This window comes from Protobothrops mucrosquamatus, unplaced genomic scaffold, assembly GCF_001527695.2.
Source record: "Protobothrops mucrosquamatus isolate PMUCROS unplaced genomic scaffold, P.Mucros_1.0 scaffold63, whole genome shotgun sequence".
NCBI classification, from domain to species: domain Eukaryota; kingdom Metazoa; phylum Chordata; class Lepidosauria; order Squamata; family Viperidae; genus Protobothrops; species Protobothrops mucrosquamatus.
This window is the reverse complement of record NW_015386442.1, coordinates 443,334-469,561: the sequence shown is the minus strand read 5'-3', so window position 1 is coordinate 469,561 and position 26,228 is coordinate 443,334. Positions and strand designations below refer to the sequence as shown.

At 32.9% G+C, this 26,228-nt stretch overlaps 1 protein-coding gene across 1 annotated transcript in view; it reads left to right on the top strand.

Annotated features, from left to right (window-relative positions):
- Positions 1–1,603: 1,603 nt before the first annotated feature.
- Positions 1,604–26,228, top strand: part of PTPRQ (protein tyrosine phosphatase receptor type Q) — a 92,586-nt gene continuing 67,961 nt past the window's right edge. The window contains exons 1-15 of the mRNA XM_015812034.1: positions 1,604–1,657; positions 2,028–2,139; positions 2,643–2,869; positions 3,825–3,894; positions 4,716–4,915; positions 6,556–6,790; positions 9,842–9,970; positions 14,375–14,521; positions 15,645–15,817; positions 15,937–16,150; positions 17,202–17,360; positions 17,459–17,638; positions 19,836–19,943; positions 21,032–21,313; positions 25,445–25,627. Of these exons, the coding sequence (XP_015667520.1) occupies positions 1,604–1,657; positions 2,028–2,139; positions 2,643–2,869; positions 3,825–3,894; positions 4,716–4,915; positions 6,556–6,790; positions 9,842–9,970; positions 14,375–14,521; positions 15,645–15,817; positions 15,937–16,150; positions 17,202–17,360; positions 17,459–17,638; positions 19,836–19,943; positions 21,032–21,313; positions 25,445–25,627 (2,473 nt within the window). The remainder of the gene's footprint in view (positions 1,658–2,027; positions 2,140–2,642; positions 2,870–3,824; positions 3,895–4,715; positions 4,916–6,555; positions 6,791–9,841; positions 9,971–14,374; positions 14,522–15,644; positions 15,818–15,936; positions 16,151–17,201; positions 17,361–17,458; positions 17,639–19,835; positions 19,944–21,031; positions 21,314–25,444; positions 25,628–26,228) is intronic.

Here is a 26,228-nt window from a genome sequence, read left to right as displayed (position 1 = left end):
AAGGGTTGTTTGGCAAATAATTATTTAATGCTGCACCTTCTTGCATGAAATACTTCTGTGGAAAGTTGCAAAATTGAAAATAGAGGAATTAAAGGTGAAGCATATTTTAGGAATAAGATTATACAAGTACAAGAAGACATAATTCAAGTTCAAAATCATCCATGATTTGTTTTCCACTGACCAGGTTCTAATTTTGATTTAAAAATGAGTACTGTGAATATTTTCTACTGTAACAGTTATTCTCATGCAAAATGATAAGTTTTGGTAATAAAAATAGGGATTAAATTATTTAAATATCGTGAGTTCTAATCTGGTGATGGTAAACCTATGATATGTGTGTAATAGGCGACATGCCAGCAGCTCTGTTTTTGTTCAATTTTCTGAGGTTGCATGCGAATGTGGTGTGCTCTTATACAGCCTCTGGAGCTTCTGAAAGTCATATGAGAAGGCCGTGCTCTCACTCTGCCTCTAGAGCCTCTGAAAATCACAAAAAAATGGAATCTGTTCTTTCATGATTTTCAGAGGCTCCACAGACCATGCAAGAGCTTGGCTCTCTTATGCAACTTTCAGAGGGTCTATGAGAGGGTCATCCAAGAGCATTCCTATTCATATTCTTATGGAGATAATATGCCAGAAGGGTCAGATTAGGTATTTTCTGAATTTTTGACACACTGAATCCAAAAGATTTGCCATCACAGTTCTAGTCCCACCTCGGGCAGAATGCCAGCTGGGTGACTTCTTCTTGATGACCACTTCCCCGTTAACTTGAGGGATTTGTCCAAACAATTGCCTAGAGTCAAGACTAACTTAAAGACAAACAGAAAAAAAAGTTGGGGTGGGATTTAAACATCTTAATAGTATATAGCTTATGTACAGATAGTTGATGCATGCAAAGCTCTATGTACTGGAGCTAATTAATTTAGAAAGTAATGTTTTGATAATAATCTTTCTTAATGAAAAGAGTAATGTATAAATAATTTTTCTTTTAGAGCCTGAAAAGCCACAGAAACTGAGAGTTTTCAATGTGTCCTCACATTCCTTTTCTTTGCACTGGAGGCTGCCAAATGGATACGTAGAACAGTTTCATGTGCAGCTTGCACCTCCTCATGGCTTTGTTTCTCTCCAAGATATGGGAAGTGGACAGTATCAGGTAGGTGAGGGCTTTTGTTTACAGTACTGTAGTTCGAATTTGTTTATAAGCTGTGCAAACAGGACAATTGGCATAGTATGACATTCTATCTTGTGCCTTTTAAGCTGGGTTGGGAATGCAAAAGTACATGTACCAAATTTATAAGAGCAGATTTCAACATCTATTCTTTGTTGCCTTAACAACAGCGATGATACTTTTACAAAGTCTACCTCAGACCTCTAGCCAGTCATTTAAGTGTTCATGAATATTTTAACAAAGGCAGGGCTGAGCTATTGAGTAATACAAGTTCATTAATTGTGTACTTGCCAGGGAGATCTAGACATAACTCGTTAATGCAGGCAACATTTCTCTCATAAGCCATCACAAAGTTTTAAGAACACTATTTCATTGCAGTATTTGGATATTTTTATGTATATATATATATACATATATACACACACACACATACAAACCATGATTTTTCATGTTATCGTGCTTCTGTTTTTTATTGGAGCTGCAAAGGCACAGGTATTTCATATGAATATTGAGTGTTGATTGATGTAAATTATATTTCAATGACTATGATAGCTTAATATATATATTTTTAGGTTATCTCAGAATATCTCAGTTGATATGAACAGTCTAGTTTCATTACTTAAAACTGTGCAGAATCCTACAAATAAACACGGCCACTGAAATGAACTATTAACTGATGGGTCTTACTGCTTTTTAAACATTTTTCAACAGGCAGCTTATACCTAAGAGTAATGCATGTTTTTTTAAAAAATAAAATAAAAAATGTTATGAATACTAGTGATGTAAATGTATTATTGAATTTTTCAGTGCTTTATTTGAGAGATTGAGAGATGCAGTTCTAAATCTTAATTTCACATTCTAGGCTGAAATTTCAAATACCACTCCTGGGACAATATATAATGTGACTGTTTCTTCGGTTTCCTCTTCAGTGTATAGTTTACCTGTCAGCAGAACAGTAACAACTAATGTAACTAGTGAGTTTATGGCAAAATTGCATTTGAGTGTTTTATCAAAATGTTTCAAAAATATGTATGTAATTTTCTGTTTTGCAAACTGAAATTGTTCACAGTGCTTGCTCTAAAGTAATTGGGAAAGTATTTATTTTAAAGAAGTAGTTCCAGGGTTGCATATTTGAAGAGAAAATTACCCTTTGAAAAATATCTTGATTGAAGATACACTTGCCAAAATATGAGTACTCAAAAATGTCTTGGCAAACTCACAGACGCCTTAATACTGAGCTTAAAAAAGTAAATTGGCATTAGAAGCTATTTGTTTATGAATATTACAGCATTCCATTAAAATTCTTAGAGAAAGAATTTACTTGATGTTCCAAAAGGCACTTTATTATCTTTCATGAAGTTAAAAAAAAGCCAATTTCATATTTGCTGCTGTTTGATGCTTAAAAACTGGCAAACCCTCTCCTTATTCTGCAGTAGCTAAAGAAAAGGTTTAATGTAAAAATATGTAATTTATACAGATCCAGGACCTCCTGTTTTCCTAGCTGGGGAAAAAGTTGGATCTGCAGGAATTCTCCTTTCATGGAATATACCACATTTCCCAAATGGGAGAATTATATCCTACATAGTTAAATATAAAGAGGTTTGTCCTTGGATGCAAAATATTTACACCCAAGTTACAACAAAACCAGATAGTTTGGAAGTTCTACTAACCAACCTTAACCCTGGAACAACTTATGAAATTCAGGTAAATTTATCTTTTATTATTTATAAAATATAATTTAAAATGCAGTATTTTACTTTTTGAAATTTGTAAGCATTTATATATATATTTAATGTAAATCTGACTGTAGGCACATAATTTCACTTCAGTTTCACTTCAGTTATGCTCTCTAGTGGAAGTTTTGCATTTAGTTATCTAATACAGTGAGAAAGTATATTAATTTCCAGAGCTGGTAGTATTCTTATGCATTTTAATAAGCTGTCCCTTCCCTTCCCTCCCCTTCCCTTCCCTGTTTTTGTCCCAGTGCATTTTTGTTCTATTTGATAAGAATAATATATTTCTCATACTTTTGAGGAAAATCACACGTTCATTTTTGATGTGATCATCATAAAACAATGCATTACATATTGCAAAAGTTTAAATAGACAGGAGTAATAGCTTTCCTGAAAGTTCCAGTCTAACACAGTTGATGGCAAGATGCCAAATTGCAAAAGTCAGATAAGTTGTTCAAGATAAAGATTAATTTGAGAAGTATCTCATTATCAGGACAATTTCAGAATAGTTTGGGTGATATTTCAGTATATTAATATTGCAATTATGCATTAAAAGTCTATATATATAAAATGTACTAAATCAGTTATGTTTAATATTCCAGTTTGTTGAATATGCCATAACTGTTGAATATGTTATAACTGTTCAAGCAATATCTCAAATCAAGCAATTCTCATAATGGCAATGTATGGAGCCCGTGGTACCTTTATCAAGCACTTTTTAATTTCATTGAGAAAAAAGGAATCATTCATACCATGCATAGCACTTAGTAAAGAATGTGTTGACAACATGCAGGTGATTTCCATCTTCTGTTTTTATTGGGTACTTTCCCCCCACAGAAGCATACATAAATTTGGTAGTTTGCATGAATATTGTTTGTTTCACTTAAAATACAATCTTAGTTCTCATTGATTTTGTCCTCTTGCAGGTTGCTGCTGAAAATAGTGCTGGCATTGGAATATTTAGTGAGCCATTTCTCTTTCAAACTGCAGAAAGTGGTAACTTGGTTTATAACATCTCTTAATCATCTTGTCAGGCTACAGAAAAGTGAGACATGCTTGGATCTGAAGAGCCAAATTGTGCTGAATCACATGTTATTATGAGAACATTATTTTTGTTTTTAAATTAAATGTTAAGTTTATTACCTGTACTATATGTGGATAGAAACTTGTAGTATTAAATAAATCCAGTCAAATACATTTACAGGTCAACCCTTTTAATTTAGACACTGTTGAAAACGTAGGGAGGCTCAGCCAATTTCACTGTATACATGTTATACTTTGATAATAAAGGGGTTATTATTAATTTAATAATACAATGCTAAATTTATCTTCAGATTTAAGCTTATTCTGTAAACTTAGATTTTGTTATTTGTTGACATTTAAGTATGACAAATTCACTGAAGTGACAAACTTTCAACAAATATTCCTGAAGAATTTGTGTAAAATTTGATAATTTAACAGCTAATTTAAAAAACCACAAATATCATTGTTTACATTCAAATAGTTATATATATCAAATATAAATATTTTTTCTATTCTACCTCTAAAATATATAATAATTATATATTACATAGATTGCTGTAGATAATTTTTTTGCAGAATCTGAAAATCCTGTCCAGGGCGTAAGGAGTAGGGAAATCCATCATTTATGTTTGGCATCCTAGAGTTACAACAGTGTATGAGCTCACTTTGCTCTGTGATGTCTTCATGTAATACAGTGGTAGTAACAGAATACTATTTTTAATAGAGTCTATTTAAAATGAGTCAAATACATTCTTTCTTTCTTTCTTTTTTTATTTTGCTGCTCTCTTCCCAAGCACCTGGTAAAGTGGTAAATCTCACAGTTGAAGCTTTCAACCACTCAGCTGTAAATCTGATTTGGTTCTTGCCACAACAGCCAAATGGGAAAATAACTAGTTTCAAAATCAGTGTAAAGCACGCAAGAAGTGGAATAATAGTGAAGGATGTTTCTGTTAAAGTGGAAGACCTTTTGTCTGGCAGGTTACCAGAATGCAATGTGAGTATTAAAACATGCCGGTTATAGATAAAAATAAAAGTTGATTCTTCAGGACTGTCCACATTTCAGTTCAAAATTCACAGTAAAAAAATCAATTAGAGTGATAGCAGCATAAGGGCATAGTGTGAGTGATCCTAAGAGCAAAACTAATTGGAGATCTGTAGAGCATGATCGGAAGAATAAAAAAACTTACTTTATTGTCCTTTTAATCACAAGCACACATTTTATTTCTTTGGTATTTTAGATTAAATTTTAATGTTATTTATCTGAAATGTTTTCTTTTTAAATTCTTCTTTTAGGTTTTTGGTTTGGGGATTTTGTTTCTTGTTTTGCTTTTAGGAACTGTATCCTTTATATATTTAAATTTTGATTTATTTATTTATAAATAAATAAAAATATCATCATCCTAAGTCATCAATTAATATTGATTGCATTTGCTAAAGTAAGTGAAATTATACTATTCAGCTATAGAGTCTTATCTAGATTCCAGATGATTTGGAATGTAGCTTTTTTTTTTTAAAAAAAATTGAATTTTCCTTTTAACAAAAACATACAATTTCAAAGTTCATACTTGAATTTTCATACATCGATAGCAAAATATCTTATCAAAATTAGATGGTCAAATCCAAAAAGACAGTTTCTCTATTTCAACAGTTATAAAAACAAAGGAATTTTGATTTGTCATGTACGAATACCACTCTTGAAAGTGCATAAGTCCTGTTCTGTTTAACTAAATGATAACAATAATGATGTATGCCACAGTCACACTGACATATTTTGGTTCTCGTAAGCATTTGCAGTTCCAAATAGTAAATTAATATATAGATGAAGTACTTCACAATTTAAGCTGCATAATTTGACAGACATTTATGTAACAACATATTTTTTTGAAATTATTAAATAAGAAATTATGTGTATTGATCAATTGATTGACATTACCAAGTTAGGTGTCCTTGTGCACTTTGAGTTTGCTTGTTTTCTTGCAGATGTATCATTACCCTAACTAGGTAACATTATCAGTGCTAGTAAGGAGTGCTATTTGCTGTTCGCTTATATTCTGGTGTCTTGCCTGTCTGGGTGGATTCTTTGGTTGGGCTGTTTACTAATGACTCAGAGCCATTAGTAAACTGCCCAACCAAAGAATCCCTAAGACCGCCTTCACCCATCCAGACAGACAAGACTCCAGAATATACACTGATAGCAAAGAGCACTCCTTACTAGCACTGATGATGTTACCTAGTTAGCGTAATGAAACGTCTGCAAGAAAACAACCAAGCTCAGAGTGCACCAAGGACCCCTCATTTCAACCCTGAGCTACAAATATTCTCCTTCATTGATTATCAAGTTAAGTTTATCTTACAGCTTTTGTATTTTTATCCATCTGCATCAGTATCTAGTGCATTTTCTTTTTTTCTCCTTTACAATATATATATATAGGGTACATTTAAAAAAGTTTTCAGAATTGGCATACTAAAAACATGAAAACAGTTTTTACTCCTATGTGTCATTGGAATAAAATAATAATCTGAAAAGCAATTTACAAATGCTTCCAATTCTAAAATTTTAAAACAATTAAAATATCAAAACAATAAAAACATCCACAAAAATAATTGTTTTTATTTCAATGTTTGTCTTTACAGGATAACAGTGAATCATTTTTATGGAGTACTACCACTCCTTCAACTACATCTAGTAAAACCACTATGTTTATCTCAAGTACAGTTGTTCCCAAGGCAATGAGTTCAGTTTGGAATGAACCTGTCAGTTTTGTCGTGACTAATCTTAGGCCATACACAACTTATCTTTTTGAAGTTTCAGCAGTAACCACTGAAGCAGGTTATATTGACAGTGCAATTGTCAGGACACCAGAATCAGGTACATATTCTTCAGGTAACAAAGTTAAGAATGGAAATCAATATGGAAAGCATTTGCAATTGGCAAAGCTTGAAAAAATGCCTTTCAGAATGTATCCTAGGATAATTTATCTTCCAGAAATATGTTTTTGGGTATGTTGCTTTTTGTCCTTGTATAAGGAATGGATCAAGTTTTATTGAACCTGGGATTTAAGAAAATAAGAGGTATGGGTGTCAGTGAGAAATCTGAATGAAAATTGTGGCTGGTTCAGTGTAGGTATTTGCATTTTATTTAATCATATAAGACACTTCATCTGAAGCATATGGAAACAAAACAATTTTTTGTAATAAAAATTTAATTATATTGAAGTTTGTAAATCTGCATGATATACATTATCTTATAGACCAGGGGTGTCAAACTGCCGGCCCATGGGCCAGATGCGTCATGCTGAAACCGCGTCCACCCCAGCTCTGGCAATGGGGAAAAAGTCGCGATACATCACAACACATCACGTGACGTGGCAAGTTTGACACCCCTGCTATAGACCAATGACTAGATTTCTTATCTCTCCCTGAGTCTTTACAGGCAATTTCTCAAGCCCATACATGAAAGGGCAGGGGGCATATGAAGTACAAATTAGTATTTGAAATTATCAATGTCAAAAATAATAAACTAATCAATTAAAGTATAATGAAGAGAATTATAGCAGAATACTTTTCCATGCTGCTTATTACACTTTGATTTCAACAAACAAACAATAGAGAGAAAGGTAATTTGTAATGAGAATAGTGGTCTATGTATTCTGTCTTAATTTCAGATCCAATTTCAAATCCAATCTGATTAGGATTTGAACTGTGCTACATTTCCCTAATCTCCACTGTCTTTTCAGTCCATATTGCCCTGTTTCAGAAAGATCCATTTCCTTAAAATAGATGGAAATATATACTTTACAATGCTACTAAAGCACATGTTTTCCTCTAGTTTAAGAAAATAGGGCTTAATATTGGTTTTTTTCCATAATTGAAGAATTTTTTTTTGTAAATTTGGGACAACTTAGGATATTTTTACAACTAAGTGACCAATTTTACTTTCCATCTATTCAAGTCAAAATGCTTAGTAACTAAATCACAAATAAAAAACAAAGCAACTATATGTTAAATAAGTGAGCACTTGCCATTTTTATATCCAAAATATGCTGTTTGAACCATCTACTTCACTAAAGATAGCACTGGCCTTGCAAATTAATTGATAATGTTCCTTGGGTAAGATGTATTTCTTGACAGAACTGCTGGACTTAATTATCCTATTTCAAGGATAGCTGTTTTTATAACAATGTACTTGATGCCCTTATATTTGGCAAGATTTATAAAGAATGATAAATAATCTCTAGAAAGCATAGATCAGGCTTTGGATAAGATTTATTTCTATTCTTTAACAGCTGTTCTCATTTTGGCAGCTAGTATAATACAAAATATTTGTTCTTTTTATGACCACCAGTGCCTTTAAATAATGTCGTGTTTGACCTAATCTTCATTACAGTTCAAGCAGCTGAAGCATTTTGTCAGCTGTGTAAAAATAGCAATAGGTTAGGGATATCACTAACAAAGTTAAAAGTTGAAGCAAATATTCAAGGCAGTTTAAATGCATAACCAAGATTATTTTTAGAAAGTGATGTCTAAAGTTTGGCTTTCAGTTGTTTTTTGAGGCTTCTAATAATGTATTTTATACTTAAACGTTTATTGGCCAATAAAATAGGAAGATAGTGTAATTGTATCTACCTTATTTCAACAGAGTGCCTAAAATTTGATTTGAAGGCTTAAAGTTCATGTATTTGAGAGAAAATATTAATATTAAGAATGAAACAGGGACACGCATACAAATTATGGACAAACCTACACAAGCTTTTTATTTAGAATAAAGTAAAATAAGCTCTGCCTTATTATTAAACATATTTGATTATATTCAATTGATTTTTTTTTAAAAAGTCATGATATGCTATGAAGTCATTTTTGACTCTTAATGACCACATCTATAAATTTTTCTCCAAGAGAAATAATTTAATTTGTATGCCGTCCAACTCCTAGCATCACTAGGCAGCTCACAACAAACAAATTACAATAAAATATAAATGACAGTGCAACACATAGAATAAAACAAGGGATGTCAATCTCCTTTGCTAAGGATCTTGACAGACTTGAACATTGGGCGCTATCTAACAAAATAAAATTCAATGGTGAAAAAAGTAAAGTTCTACATTTAGGCAAGAAAAACCAAATGCACAGATACAATATAGGTGGTACCTTGCTCAACAGTAGTAACTGTGAGAGTTACTATTGTTGTTGTTGTGGTGGTGGTGATGGTTATTCCAGGGTCCCAATAGATGACATTACTTAATCAAAGGAACCTGGAGTGTCTCAGTTCTGTAAAATCAAATTGACTGAGCAGATACACTGGAAAAGAAGCAGTTCCTCAAATAAGCAGATCCTATGCCATTCAAGGCTTTGTAGGTCACAACCCAAACCTTGATGGGCACCTGGAGACAAACTGGCAACTTGTGCATATCACGACATGTCCATACTACACGCAATGGGCTTGGTTTTCCATTCCTGCTTTCCCTGGAACCTCTTTAGGCCCATCCAAATCCATATTTAGGTAATTGGGGGAAGGTTCGGGAATGGAAATACAAGAATGGACACCTGGGAATATGGAAGTAGAATGATTGATCCAGCCCATTGCCTTTTTCATCTTACTGCCACAGTAAAGTATTTTGCCCAAAAAAATGAAGTCTTTTTTCATACCCATAAAATCCCAGAAATTATTTTCTTTATATAAATTCCTTAACTAGGTGCACAAAAATCTGCCATTTTATATGTTGGCATATTAGGAATGCTCATTTTAATTTGAATTCCACTGAGTATTATATCTCTTGATGTGGATTGCCACTGTATTGATTTTCTGGTAGTTTTATTATCAGGATGAATTTTAAAAATAATTGCAGTAATGAAAAGAAACTAGGAGGATACAATTCAGATTTTATGAAATAAGTATTCCTATATGTTTTTTTAAATTTAGTTCCAGAAGATCCTCCTCAAAATCTTGTCACGGGAAATGTTACAGGAAAATCTTTCTCAATTTCATGGGAGCCACCAAACATTGTTACTGGAAAGTTTACTTACAAAGTGGAATTATATGGACAAACTGGTAAATCAATTAATTTGATTTTCTATTATTTTATTTACATGTTTCATAATCTACTGTGTTTAGTCATTAATTGGTTCATAAAACTAACTATTAGCGCTATACAGTTATAACATTTATTTATATATCATCATACTACTTCTTTTGGGGATAACTAACATTATCCAGAACTCAGACTAAGAAATAATGAGCAAAGATATAGAAAAGAAAAAAATACCTAAATTTACTTTATACCAACACCATTACCTCTTAATATCTTTCTAGCCTTGCTAACCATTTTTATGCCCACCATATCATTTGTTCTTTAAACTCTTTTTCAGGATTTCATTAACTCCATCCAACCATTATTTTCTGCATTTTCATCTTCCTCTTGGTGCATTCATTATTTTCTTATTTTTAACCTATTTTTGAGGTAACAAAACGGCCCCTCAAAAATTAAACATCTCTGGAGATTTCCAATTTGACGTCGTAGCAACACGGATGCAGGAAGGCAGGGCTCTGCTTTCTGTGCCTGATTTCGCCCTGCTGAGGGCCCTAAAAGGGCCTAAAATCATCCCGGAGAGGCAATGAAGAAGGAGGGGTACCTCGTTGATCACGGAGAGATGGCGGTCGATCCGTTTGATCTGAGGAAAGCCCTCCAAACTGGCAGGGGAAAGAGTGACTGCATTCCTGTGGCCAGCCTCCAGCTACTGACAACCAAAGAAAGAAGCACTAATTAGCAGATCGTAAACAGCATGTTTGGAACTGGGTGAGAATATTGATCCTTTCCTTACTATTTTACAACTGGATTTCCTGGAAAAGGCTCCCAAGAAGCTAAAAACCTCCAAACGTGAGAAGGAAGGGGATTGCAGCCCCATCCTTCCAGAGGAATGGAAGTGACATTTTAATTTTTTTATGGGGGACAGAAATATTTAACACTGAAGTGGAAGTAATATAAAGCTTAGTTTTGACAAATTTGACAACTGAGAAAATTGTTAAGATTTTCTCTTTGAAAGAATACTGGGTGAAATACAAGAAATCAACCTTCTGTTTTGAGAGTTGGAAAATGGATATTTAATGACATCTAGTGGTGGATGAGAATATAGCACCACAGCTGCAATGACTGAGGCAGACCTGGCAAGAAGCCTAGAAATAGATAACAACCTAGCTTCTTTGTTGTTTGGTGACTTTTAACTCAACAGAGAACAGCTGGCATCAGAGAAAAATATCTTGACGTACTTACTACAATGTGAGAACTTAATTGTTTTGAAATCTATTGACCTTCTTGGATTATAAACATATACTGAGCACTGACTTTTAATCTTAAGAACCATTTGGAGAGAAAGAAAAACTTGACTTCTGGCTATGTTTGTCTGGGGGAGGTTTTTGAATTGGTCTTAGGGTGGTTGAACATTTTGGATTGTAAATCTTGGCTGATTGACAATTTCTGGATGCTTGAGCAGAAGGACTATTATAAAACATTGCTTTCAGTAGTGGACTTATATCCTGGAACCTATTGGATTATAAAGACTACATATAAAGATCAGAAGAACCAGATAAGACTTTGTTCTATGGACATTAAAATTGGTGATATTAGACAAGACTTAGATATTAGACAAAGCATTTGGGGATAACAACACTTCTGATAGAATATCTGGAGGGGAAAAATAAAATGGATCCTTTATGTTTAGCCAAAAGTGGTAGGAAAACATACTTAATACTTCCATCTAAAGCCCCCAACCAGGTCTACCAGGAGTAATGCCTCAAGAAGAAGCAAACATTTTCCAGAAGGAAATACATTCTATGCTACAATTAATTCAGGAGACAATTATTTCACACAAGGAAGATGCAAGAAGAAACCATGATGAGATTAAAAACAATTTTGAAAATATAAATGAGCAAATCTCTAACAACTACAAAGAATGAACAAACAAGTTAGAAAACAGAAGATGAATTAGAGGAAACTGATCCAAAGACTCAAGATATAAAAGAAGAGAAACATAAACTGACAGACAAATAAAAAACTGCAAACTTGTGGGAAAGAAATTGTAAGTTGACAATGTCAACCTCTTATAAAGAAAACTTATATAAAATGTTTTATAGATGGCATCTATCACCAGCAAGATTAGCAAAAATGTTTAAAACTATGTCAGATAAATGTTGGAAATGTAATCATAAACCAGGTACTTTTTATCATGTTTGGTGGACATGTGTTAAAGCAAAGAGATATTGGACAAAAATACATACTTGGCTAGAAAAGATGTTGGGGAAACAGTTTTTAAACCTGAACTCTTTTTATTAGGCATAATGCCAGAAAAACTTAATAAACAAAATGTATATTTGATTTTGCACATAATAACAATTACATTCACATAATACTGGAAAAATGAAGAACTACCACCAGAGGAAGAAATAATTAAAAAAAATACTAGACTGTGCAAAAATGGACAGACTTACTTTGAGGTTGAAAGAAAAAGAAGAAACAGAATATTTTCAAACTTGGGACTTATTTTATCAATGGTTGGAGAAACAAATTAGGGATTAGGAATTTAATTTGTATTAGTGAATGATAAACTCAGACAACATGTTTGTTGAATAAGCACTGTTGAATTGTATTAAAAAATCAACAAAAACTAATAAAAAATCTGCAAGACATAGTTACAACAATGGAAATGGAAAAGGCACCCTATTCTTTAGGTTTTCAAAATATACCTGAGGATAAGGAAGAAGATTTAAAAAAAACGGATTATAAAGCTATTAGGGGAAATGCTAGAAATTGGGAGACAAAAAATGAAAAGAGAAGTTGAGGAAGAAGGAAAGTGGGAGTTGTTTAATGAATACAACTGGGTAGAATTCCCCTCAAAAATACCTTACTTAAATTGTTCTTCCCATTCCAAGCAATATTCACAAAAACAGAGGAAGAATTTTTTGGTGATTTAATTACTTTGGCTGGAAAGCCAACTGGCAAAGGAAGAAAGCTAGAGTTAGACTAAAAAAACAGAAGATCTGACATACCAGACAGGGTATTATATGATCCAATATTGGTTTGAATATGGTAAAAAGTATAGCTAGCACATAGATATAAATAGATTTTTATAATAAGAAAGATATGATTTATAATTAGAATAGTACCCTTTTTTGATATGGGAATTATAAAAACAGTAGGATGGCTTGTATAAATGAAATTTATACATTTGTAACTAATTTTGTTACACAAATGTAACTAATTTTGAGAAAATCATAACTGACAAAGATATTTTGAATACTGGTGGGAAATTAAACTTAAATAAGAGCTCGAAAAACAGACATTGATTTAATAAGGAGACTTTAATTGCAATTACAATTTAAATATAAAGTAGTTAGAAAAGATATAATACAATTTAAATATAAAGTGGTTATAAATTGGTACTATTGTTATTTGTATAACACTAGAAAAATATGAAGAGGATGTATATACCTAATTTTGTATGCATTAATAGTAGTAAGAATTGTATTTGTTCAATGTTGAGAAAATGAAAACACTATGGGAAGAAGAGAGAACCAGGGGGAAAAAACACTATTGTGTAGCATTGAACAGATTTATATTGAAGAAGTTAAGATGCAACATTGAGTTTCAAATTTACCCGGACATCACGTTGTTTACTAAGCACTTATGATTTGTAATAATAGAAAATGAATTAAATTATTTATTTTTTAAAAAACATCTCTGGTTCCATGCAATCCTCATTCCTAGACACATAACCAGCTCTTAAGGGCCTTTTGGAATATCAAAAGAACTGGGCTGATGTAGGTGGGGAAAGGCAATCCCTCAAACAGCCCATTCCCATGCCATGAAGGGCTTATTGTGTTAATCTTCCAGGCAATGATAATCACCAGATGAGTCATAAGTATTGGTATATGCTACCCATTGTGACTTTGATCAGTCAATGTGCTCATCTAACATTTTTAGTAAGATAAAGAAACTATAGATTAGGTTACTATCTTTAATCATACATTAAGGATACATGCACTATGCCCTGTTAACTGAAAGGGTAATATCAATCCATTTTGCCAGTATACCAAAATTGCAGGTAAAACTCAGATTTACCCTAAACCTGCTTGTTCTAGTCAGTGCATGGTCAAATCTTTAATCTAGTAATTATCCTGCAAGCCAACATAGTATTGTCAATTAAATTATATGCAGAGTACTGACATAATTAAGTATGTAGTAACATTTAATTGGATTAAACTGACAGGATACATCTTTTGTCTTTCATCTTTTTACCAAGTGTCATAAAAATATTCATTCACATGAAGCTGACATATCTGATCAGTTTATAATACTTGCCTGTTTCAGTTTTCTTTAACATAATCAGGATAAAAATTCTTTTAAAATAATTTCAAAGAGCCTAACTATCTGTTTTTGATATTTTTAAATGATTATTTCAGTTCGTATTTTGGATAACAGCACAAAAGATCTCAAGTTTACATTTAATAATCTAGTACCATTTACATTATATGATGTGTTTGTTGCTGCTGAAACAAGTGCTGGAGTGGGTCCAAAGTCAAATATAACAATTTTCACACCTGCAGGAGGTAAGCTATATATGTCATAGAAATATATAATTTTAATACAATGTATTCATATTTTAATATGGACAGATAATGTTGACAAATGCAGCCCATGGAAGATGTGGGTGTGTATTTGTGTGCAGCTCTAAATGTTGAGTAACATTGGATCATTTGCTTGCTTCCAAGAACAATGGAATAAATGATAATGGTATAAATAAGAATGAGTCTTCCATTAGTTTCATGGCATTCCTTAGCAGTTGAAATTGTATGTAAAATTCAGCAGGTTCTCTGATAATATTTAGAAGTCAGACTGGATCATTGTTGTTGTTGTTGTTATTGTTGTTATCTATTAAGGATTATTATTGTTGTTGTTTTGTTGTTGAAAGATGAATTAAACAGTCTTAGTTTATTCTGTCCCAATGGTTAGGACAGCACAACTACTTGGCCACTAGATGGCAGTAAGTGATTACAATAAAAAGTTTGTTTACTAAAGAAGCTGATTACATTACAGATTCTTTTAATTGAAATTACTTCAATTTTCATATGATGCATTAATGTGTAAAATTTTCACTTCAAAAGCAAGATGTGTATTAATTGTTTCTAAGCTGTTCTTTCCATGCACTTTCCCCCACCCCCAGTTCTTTTACAATAAATGGAAAGTAATCATGAAGACAGTCTCTGCTATCCAACTTCCAGAGGATATATCTCAACTGCAAAATTATACCTACAGGTGCATAGCTAAAATGCTGTCAAGAGCAGTTCTCACTGGGGAGACGGCTTTAGGGAGATGTGGCATTTCACTCAATATTCCTTGGGCAGAATGATGAGAATGGATGAGGTCCACAGACTGGAAGTTCATCAGCCCCTAACTAGATTAAAAAACAAGAATGGTGGGAATAGTCATCAGTAGATTAGCAACACCTGGTTAAGCTTGGAAGCTAAACTTGGAGAATGTCTGCACTGTAGGCTAGAAGAAGACAATAGTAAATTCCCATAGTGTTCTTGGCAACACTGTAGACATTTGCTGTATCCATCAGAATTATGTAGCTTCAGATAAATGTTTCTTTTATAGATACTATTAATTTTAAGATTAAACATTTTCTAATGCTTGCTGTTCTGTAATTTTACTATATACATTACATTTCAGTTCCAGGACCTGTATTTGATTTGCATGTAGTAGAGGAAGCAGCGACCTTTGTCAGAATTGCTTGGAAAAAACCACAGCAATCAAATGGAATCATCACTCAGTACCGAGTTAAAGTTTCACATGAGGAAGCAGAGGAGATCCTTGAAGATACAATTCTAACAGAGAAAATTAAGGTACTTTAATCCCAATTCATGCTTACCTACATTTAATATTTTCACATTTTCCCTTTGTCTTCATTCCTATCGCTAAAGTTAAAAAATGGAAAGTTATTTCTTTCTTCTTTCTATGTTAGGATTTTACTGAATCTGGGGATACAGATATGATAAAAGAATATGCATTATCTTCCTCACTGAATAAAATAAAAACAGTGACCAGTTTATATGAAGGTTCAGCTGAAATCTTCCCAAGAGTACATGAATTTTCTCCAGTAAAATACACTGTTGATAATTTTCCTGTTGATAATTTTCTAACTTTAAATGATGAGGCGGAACTATATTTAAATTCTGGTAAGTAGGAAAAAAGTTGTTTTCTATAGCTACTTCATTGTTCAGACCATGGCTATTACATGAATTATCTTTAGCAAAGAGTTCAGTCATCTTGTTAGTGGGCATTTGCTGATGTCACATTCTGCAAATGGAGAAATACCACACAAGCAGAGCTTAGTAGCCCCTTGTCACCCAGTTGACCTCTCTCCCAGAGAAAGAAGATGCCAAACCCATTGCACAAGCTGCATAGACAATCAGTTATTACAGTTGCCAAAGCAGGTGTGATTGGAAGAGATTAACATATCTCTATGTCCCGTGCAGACCTTTAATTTTTCCCCCAATAGTTTTTGACAAATGGGCTTCCAAATGTCACTGAAGGTAAATAGGTCAAAAAGGTACAGCTCAGCAACATGGGGCAACCAACAGGTGGAGGTGACCCTTTGACACAGTGATGCCATTAGTACATTCACTTACATAGCATTATCAAAGGAGCATTTTTGTTACTAAACACAGATATTTATGATCCATTAAATGAAGCTTGGCTGACAGATTTAAAAATGTTCTGAAATTTTAAAAGGGAGTCATTAAATGAAACAGAACAATTATTCTGGTGTTATTTTCATTACATTGAATGCTAGTGGTAAATAAAATCATTGCTGGAAAGTTATCTTCATGATTCTTAGCTATTATTTTTGTTTTACAGTGACTGTTCAAAAACATATTTTTCATTTCCAATATCTAAGATTACCTTTCTTTTTTGCACTGATGCAAACATGCTTCAGAAATGAAAGCAATCTGTTTTTGTAAACATATGTAAGTTTATTTTGGAATAACATCCATTGAATCTAGTACTATTTCTTCTTCATTAAATATGCATAGAAACAACATTCCTGTTTTTTATTCTTTCCTGTGCAATGAATGTCCTCATGCTGATCAATTTTGCAGTTATTTTGATACTGACCATTTAACATAAACATGCAAAAACTGCAATCTTATACCATTTTTGTAGAAATAATATCCTCCGGACTAGTCCTAAATTAGAAATGTGTATGACTGATTTTACTTTTTTTAAAATATGAAACATTTGATACCATCAATCTTTCAGTTGAGCAGCTGTCATATCGTGTAAATGGACTCCAGCCTTTCACTAAATATGCAATTGCTGTGTCTGCTTTTACCATCATTGGAGAAGGACCACCAGCTATTCTCATTTCTAAGACAAGTGAACAAGGTAAAATTTTTATAACAGAAATATTATCATGTTGGCAGTATTTAGTTTCTTTCAGTTTTTCTAAATGTAAATTTCTAAATGAATTATTCTTTTTGTAGTTCCAAGTTCTGTGGAAAATATAAATTATAAAAATATTAGTTCATCTTCAATTTTGCTCTTTTGGGATAAACCATTAAATCCCAATGGAAAAATCACACATTACACAGTTTATGCCATGGAGGTGGATACCAACAGAGCTTTTCAACTGACTACATCAGAAAAACACATATTGATTACAGGTGGGATGGTTTTTATATATATATATATAAATAAAGAGAGAAACAGAAAGAAGGAAGGAAGAAGGGACCAAGTGAGAGTGTGAATGAATGTTGAGAAATATAAGTTAAAATAGAATTCTGTAGAAGTTACTTATGTCAAGTTGTGGCATGATTGTACTTTACCTTAAAAATATATTCTTTTTCTCTCTTTACATATTTTTCCACATTCCACAATTGTAATACATGACTAAAAAGAATTTGATCAAGTAAAACCATAGTGAATACATTCATTATTATCATTATATTATTATTGCTCTTCTTAAAATTACAAATTAAATAAAAAAACATGAATGCAAATCAAACAAAGTATGAAAATTAAAAAAAATTAACAAGCTAACATGCATAGGGAGAAAGAAGAAAAAGAAAAGGATAGATGCTTTGTACATGCCACATTATTATAAAGATTACAGACTAAAAGAAGTGCCACTTCAAAGACTAAGAATTGACAATTTTTATTAAGCCACACTTTAGCATCTGGTAGTTCCAATATTGACAAGGCCAAATTTACATAAATGGAGCCAAATAAATAAATTCCAGATATATGTAATATGATTTAATTGCCCATCACTGAACCTTACTTCAATGAAATAAGAATATACAACAAAGAAGGAGCTATAGGTGGAAATAATTATCCTCATTCCTCCAAAAGTGGTTCCAGTCAGTATTGATGGCAGGAGAGGATAACAGCTCCAAGCCTGTCCCGTGAGTTATGGGTTTTCTCAGGGCTCATTACTCTTTCCATTCTCTTTAACATCTACAGTATATGAAACTGCTGGGTGCGATAATTCAATGGCAATAGAGGTACCATCAAGGTGCTGATGATACTTATTTGTACATCTTGGCCCAAGTATGGCCATTGTATACTGTGGAGGTTCTGTCTTGGTATCTGAAGGCTATGGGACCTTGGATGGGGAAGAACAGGCTTCAGTTCAATCTGAGCAAGAGAGAGTGGTTCCTGGATTTGGTAATTTTTCCATCTTTCCATCTTTCTGGATGTAATGGTACTCTCCCGGCCATAACCAGAGTACAATTTGTGGATCTTCATGGCTTCTGTTCAAAGATCAGATGATAGCCATGGCCAGGAGGGCTTTTGTCCAAATCTTTGTTGGGTAACAATTGAGCCCTTTCCTGGACCAGACATTTTTTAGTCCTTATGCTTCTCTTATTCTTCATTCTTATTTATTATATCTTGTTATTATATTAGGGTTTTTATTGTGTTGGCTGTCCAGAGTTACTTATATGAGATGGGTGGCTATGTAAACCTAATAAAAATATTACACATTCAAAATAAAGACAATAATCAATCTTTTAAAAATGTGTTGAGAAATCCAATAAGTGCAAAAAATATTTGGAGTGTCAGCTAAAATAAACATTTTGTACATATGTCAATATAATATCACCAACTGGAAAATATTTAATGTATTTCAGCTTACCGTATATTTGGACTAGTCACATTGTTATACTGGCAATACAAATCTAGGTAAAAATCTTTGATAAATAAAATAAAATATCAAATCTTTGATAAGTAAATAAAAATGCTCACAGTATCATTAGTTTATGTTTGATCCCTCCCACTGAACATCCTGAATATCACTAGTTTGTAATATTAAATAGGACAAAGTTCCTAACATCAAAATAAACAAAGTACAACTTAATTGCAGGAGAAATAAGCCACTTATAAATAAATATATAATAGCATGAGTAGAATAATTAGAACAGCAATATTTTAACCATGAAATAAATTTAATAATCCATTTTAATTAACTCATCACAACACTTAATTTGCACATATGAAAGATAAGAAACCCCCCCCCCCCCAAAAAAAGGAAAATGTCAAAATACTGAACTAGCCAATATCAGGGTTTTTTATTTTTTATTTTGGACCATTAAAAATTAAAATCAAGCCTAAAATGTAAAATTAAGAAAGCATTTTAGAGGCATTTTAATGGTTCAAGATCACATGCTAAATGTTTCTCCATACAGTACTTTTATATAATATTTAATATTTGTTCTAAAGTCCTTATGTGTGCAACCTGCTAGAAGAAATATCTTGAAAGCAAATTTCTCCAATATCTATTAGAGTAAACAAAAAATATGTAAAAGTGCCCAAATGAAGGCACAGTAAATTTCATTTATAGATTTTGTTTTTCTTTGTTAGACTTAAAAAAGTACACAGATTATAAAATGAGGGTAACAGCTTCCACAACTGTTGGAGAAAGTGCACTTTCTGAAGACAATGATATTTTTATAAGAACACTTGAAGATGGTAAGTACGTTGTTTTCATATTGATTTTATAATTTCAGTTTGATCAATTATGGTTGATTTATCTAAAATGCCCATTAAGCAATAAATTTATACAAATAATAAATAGACATGTAAGCCATGTCTGTTTTTTACATATAAATCTGATCATTTTTTTGGGGGGGGGAGCAGATTCCAACTTCTCTTGCTGTTTAGTATGACTAATTAATACTTCATATGTCAATTTTAAAAAGGTGTTTTGCAAACAACATCGTAAGCAATTTCTTAAAGTTCTTTAGACAAAATTCTTTTTCTCCCACTAAGATAAGAGACAGCACTAAATATTATTACCATATTAAATATATATTGACTAGCTTCAGGAAATTTTAATTCTTAACTTTAATTTATAAATGTAGCTGCAGAGTAATCAACTAAATAGCACAGTTTTAACTGTGAGAGAACGAGTAGAAAGTTACCACTGAAGGCAAATGTGGTATTAGAGTAGGCATCAGCATCAGTGATATGAAGGTCTGTGTAGTGATGAAGTAAGTAGAGGAAATTGACAATGAGGATGAGAATCACGGAATTTCTGCTATTTTTAACAATTCTGAATTATGGCTTGCAATTTCCACTTATCACAACAGTTCAAAAATTATTGCATTTTGCTGCTGGTAATGGTGAAACTAGAGTATTTTGCACGAGACAATAGGAAAGAATGTAATGTGAGTATAGGACACAGATATATACTGTACAAGAACATATGTATGTGCACTTGTGTGTGCATGTAAATATGTAAGTATATTAGTGTGTTTGAGAAAAATGTTTATGCATGTGCATATGCTGAGATTGGATATACTTCCACATGTTTAAAGGTTGTACATTTGCATGTCCAAAAGTTGTTTTATATTTGCTCAAATATACACTGACAAATTTGTTCCCAAAGGTTTCATTTGGCAACTATTAAGTCTTTAATTCACAAAAGGTTATCTAATCTTGGTCTATATATTATAAAAATACAAAGAACACAAATTGATAAATTCTGTATTTTAAAATAGTTATGAATGAATGCACCCTAATACTCATTCACTTTTTTTCTGTTTTCTGAATGAAAGAACCCAGTTCACCACCTCAGAATGTTGAGGCATTAGAAGTGACTGCCTCAGAAGTCAACTTAAGGTGGTTACCACCTGAAATGCCTAATGGGATGATAACTCATTATGAAATCATGTCTGATAATGGCAGTATTTTAATAATTAAAAATGCTACAACAACACATCTTATTTTAAATGAGTTGAACCCATACACTTTGTATAACATTTCGGTAAGAGCATTCACTCGCCTCGGTCATGGGAATCAGTCATCTGACCCATTATCTGTAAGAACAGCTGAAACTGGTAAGTGGAAATACTAGAATATTCTTTTGTCCCTATGGATTCAATTTTAAATATATTGAAAAGCATATTTGAAAGCATGCAAATGCAATTAGATTAATAGGTACCACTTCGGTGTTTCATGCATTTTTGGAGCATAGCATGCTGGTCACATGACCATGAAAAATGTCTTCGGACAATGCTGGCTCCCTTGGCCAAGAAATGGAGATGAGCACCATGCCCTAGAATCAGACACAACTGGCAGGGAAACCTTTACCTCTTTAAACATAATTAGGTTACAAATTACACATATCTACATTTGAATGTGACATGATGCCATGAAGCATTTCTCAAAATATCTGATGACCATAGCAAAGTATCTTGCTTGATGATCAGAGTGAGTCCCTTTCAATTAATGTTTTGATTACATCAGTATGAAACATCAAAACATCAAAAAAGTTCAATCCATGCTATTTTTTTGTTCTTGTTTTACAATTTGGTATTATTAAGAAGTTTTCCAATTATATACATTATATACATATAATCCCATTTTTATCATGTTTAGTTTTATATTTGGAATCATGAAGCCAAAGGCCCAAATGAATAACAAGGCAAGTTGGAGAATAGCAGCCGTAACAGAGAAATGCAATTCCTAAATAAAAACTTCCTGACTGTATATTAAAATAAATATGTAGTTCCCCATATATTACCTGGGGGAGGTGGGTAAGTAACTAGAATAGGCACTGGTGGGATTCAAATATGTGAACAACCGGTTCTCTGTGTGGATGCCATTTCCGGAAGTCCGTTCTGGGCCTGGGCAACAAAAAATTAGCTACTGGTTCTGCCGAACTCGTGCGAACCGGCTGAATCCCACCACTGGGTGTAGAATTATGTACAAGCATTTTTTTTCCTTTTAAAATATTTTTCCCATTTTTTGCTAAAAAGCATTTTCTATGTGTTTTTTTCTTTCTTTTGACAAAGTATGTATTTTTTTGATAATTATGTTTGCACTTTTTTCCTTTTTGTCACTTATTTTAAAAGCAATAAAATAAATAAATCAGGTTAATATAAGCGATGGAATGTAGATTAGCTGAATTTGAAATTAAAGAAAATTAAGGAACTGAGGAAAAGTGTACCTCTGTTTTTATTTATTAAAGGTAAACCAAATCTTTGATGGTTCATTGCTTGCTAATTCATTGCTAATCAGTTTAATAATAATAATAATAATAATAATAATAATAATAATAATAATAATAATAATAATAATAATAATAATAATAATAATAATAAGTAGTAGTAGTAGTAGTAGTAGTAGTAGTAGTAGTAGTAGTAGTTGGAAGGGATCTTGGAGGTCTTCTAATCCAACCACCTGTTCAGGCAGGAAACTATACCATTTCAGGCAAATGGTTGTCCAGTCTCTTCTTAAAAACTTCCAGTGTTGGAGCATTCATAACTTCTGGAAGCAGGTTGTTCCACTGATTAATTGTTCTAAATGTCAGGAAATGTCTCCTTAGTTCTAGGTTGTTTTTTTCTTTGATTAGTTTCCATCCATTGCTTCTTGTCCTACGTTCAGGTGTTTTGGAGAATAGCTTGAGTCCCTCTTCCTTGTGGCAACCCCATGAGATATTGGAACACTGCTATCATGTCACCCCTAGTCCTTCTCTTCATTAAACTAGATATACCGAATTCCAGCAACCGTTCTTTATATGTTTTAGCCTCTAATCCCCTGATCATCTTTGTTGCTCTTCTCTGTACTCTTTCTAGAGTCTCAACATCTTTTTTACATTGTGGTGACCAAAACTGGATGCAGTATTCCAAGTGTGGCCTTACCAAGGCGTTATAAAGTGGTATTAACACTTCACGTGATCTTGATTCTATGCCTGTTAATGCAGCCTAGCACTGTGTTGGCTTTTTTGGCAGCTGCAGCACACTGCTGGCTCATATTTAAGTGATTGTCCACTAGTACTCTCATATCCTTCTCACAGTTACTACTATTGAGCAAGGTACCACTTATAGTGTACCTGTACATTTGGTTTTTCTTGCCTAAATGTAGAACCTTATTTTTTTCATCACTGAGATAGACCCCAATGTTCAAGTCTGTCAATATCCACAGCATTCCTCTGGTCCACTAACTTTATCACCTCATCAAAGAATACAATAAGATTTGTCTGGCATGATCTGTTTTTGACAAACCCATGTTGCTTTTGACTATGACTTTGTTTGCCTCTAGGTGTTCGCTGATTCGTTGCTTGATTATCTTTTCCAGAATCTTCCCAGGTATTGAGGTCCGGCTGATAGGTCTGTAGTTTCCTGTACCCATTTTTCCCCTTTTTTTGAAGATGGGAACTACATAGCTCTTTTCCAGTCCTCTGGTAGTTCCCCAGTGCTCCAGGATCTTTGAAAGATATAGGTCAGTGCCTCTGAGATCACAACTGAGATCACAGTGCTTCAGAACCTTGGGGTGTAATCTATCTGGTCCTGGTGATTTGAACTTGTCTAGAGTGGACAGGTGCTCACTTACCATTTCTTGCCTATTTTAATGTGTTTTTAATCTGTTTTTTATGGTACTGTTTTTGATAGTTTGTGTAAAGTCGGATGCAAAAAACAAGTTAAGTAGTTCTGCTTTCTCTCTATTTCTTGTCACCTTCTTGCCACTTTCTCCCATTAATGGACCAATAGTTTCCTTAACCTTTTTCTTGTTTTTTACATGTTGAAAGAAGCTTTTTTGTGTGTGTGCTATTTTTGACTTTTGTCCCAAACCTTAGGTCATTTTGAGCCTTAGCTTTCCTCACTTCATCTTTGCAGGCTCAGGCTATTTGCTGATATTCTGCCTTAGTTATGTGCCCCTCTTTCCACTTGCTATACTTGTAATAATAATGATAAAGTTGGAAGGGACCTCAGAGGTCATCTAGTCCAACCTCCTGCTCAGGCAGGAAACCCTATACCATTTCGGACAAATGGCTATCCAGTTTCTTCTTAAAAACTTCCAGTGTTGGCGCATTCACCGCTTCTGGAGGCAGGTTGTTCCACTGGTTAATTGTTCTAACTGTCAGGAAGTTTCTCCTTAGTTCTAGGTTGCTTCTCTCTTTGGTTAGTTTCCACCCGTTGCTTCTTGTCATGCTGGTTTCTTTTGAGAGCTGTTATTTTTCTTCTTCATTGGTATTGTGCTAGACTGGGCTTTTATTATCTCACTTTTCAAAATTTCCCAAGCTTCTTGAGTTGTTTTTCCCTTGAGGATTCTCATCCATGGAATCCTTCCCAAGTTCTCTCTAAGTTTATTGGAAATTAGCTCTCTTAAAATCCAAGACTCTAGTTTGACTATGTTCTATTGCTTGTGCTTGCATAGTGTTGAATTCAAATATTGCATAATCACTCCCCCCCAAGGTTCCTGTAGCTTCAACACCTTCTATCATTTTGTCTCTGTTAGTGAGAATTAGATCCAATATGACTAATCCCCTAGTTCCCTTTTCTACTTATTGGGAGATAAAGTTGTCTGCCAGGTTTGTCAAGAATCTGTTTGATCTTCCACCTGGTGCACAGTTTGTCTTCCAGTTGATGTCAGGGTAAGTCCCCCATTACTATTGTGATGTGCTTCCTATATACCTTAATTAATTTACTAGCAAAAAGTTCATCTATTTTCTCTGTTTGGTTGGGCAGCCTATAGCATACACCTATGGCAATGTCATTCCCCCCCTTTTATATTAACCAAAATGCATTCAAGACAGTTTTCATCATTGTTGTGCTCTATTTCTGTAGAGATGTAGTTATTTTTTATATAGAGAGCAACTCCACCTCCCTTGGTCTATTTCTTTTAAATAATTTAAATCCCTCTAGCTGTATATTCCATTTGAAGGTTTCATCGCACCAAGTTTCCCTAATGTCAGCAATATCATATCTGCTTGTGCTTGCATAATGTTGAATTCCAATATTGCATGATCACTCCCCCCAAGTTTCAGACTATATATTGTTAATATATATTGTTGCTTTGTATTTAATTGGCTTACGTAATGTAATAGCATTTGACAAAAACTCAAAATAGCATTTGAGTTTCAGTTATCATTATATCTTTTAATTTTTTTTGTATGTAGTACACCTGTAGTACACAATTATTTAAAATTTGGATGTAATATTTTTCTCTGAATTCTTTAATTTCAGTACCTGACTTTCCACCCCAAAATATAACTTACAGGAACATGTCTTCTTCAGCAATAGAGTTATCATATTTTCCTCCATCTGTCCCCAATGGCATTATAAAGACATACACTATATATCTCAGAGTGATTAATGGAAGTGAAGTAAGAGTCATCAACACAACATATCTGTCCCTAAATATTACAGGTAATAACTATTTTGCCTTATTATTTTATATGACAGTAATCTAGTTGTGTTATGATGAGTTTGTATCAAATGCTATGTATGTATTTTTCATTATCAAATTAACAAATATTATCATACATATGGCATTAAACATGTGTAGGCAAATAATTCAATGTAATTATATGCAATATTTTCTATTGTTTTTCTTCTCTAAAATTAAGCAAACGTGCACTGATATAATCAGTGCTATATTTTATGTGCCAAATTTAATTACTATATTAAATAGAAGACTCTCAAACTACATTTTGACATGAAATCTAAATTTCATGTCAACTTCTGATCATTTTGAACACTTAAGAGAATTATTCATAGTTGTGACTTAAAAAAGAATTGAGTAGTATAAATGAGAGTTATGTTTTCATGTATTAATATATTTGATATATGAAATATATACTATATGTCAAATGTTTTAACTGTCCTTTGCTTTATAGGATTTTTATTTTGTTTATTAGTATACCATAGAAAATATCAAATATCTCTGAAAAATGAAAGACTAAAATTCAGGGCAATATTATAAATATATGTTTTCACGTTTTGTAGTCAATTTATTCTGTAAAAAACT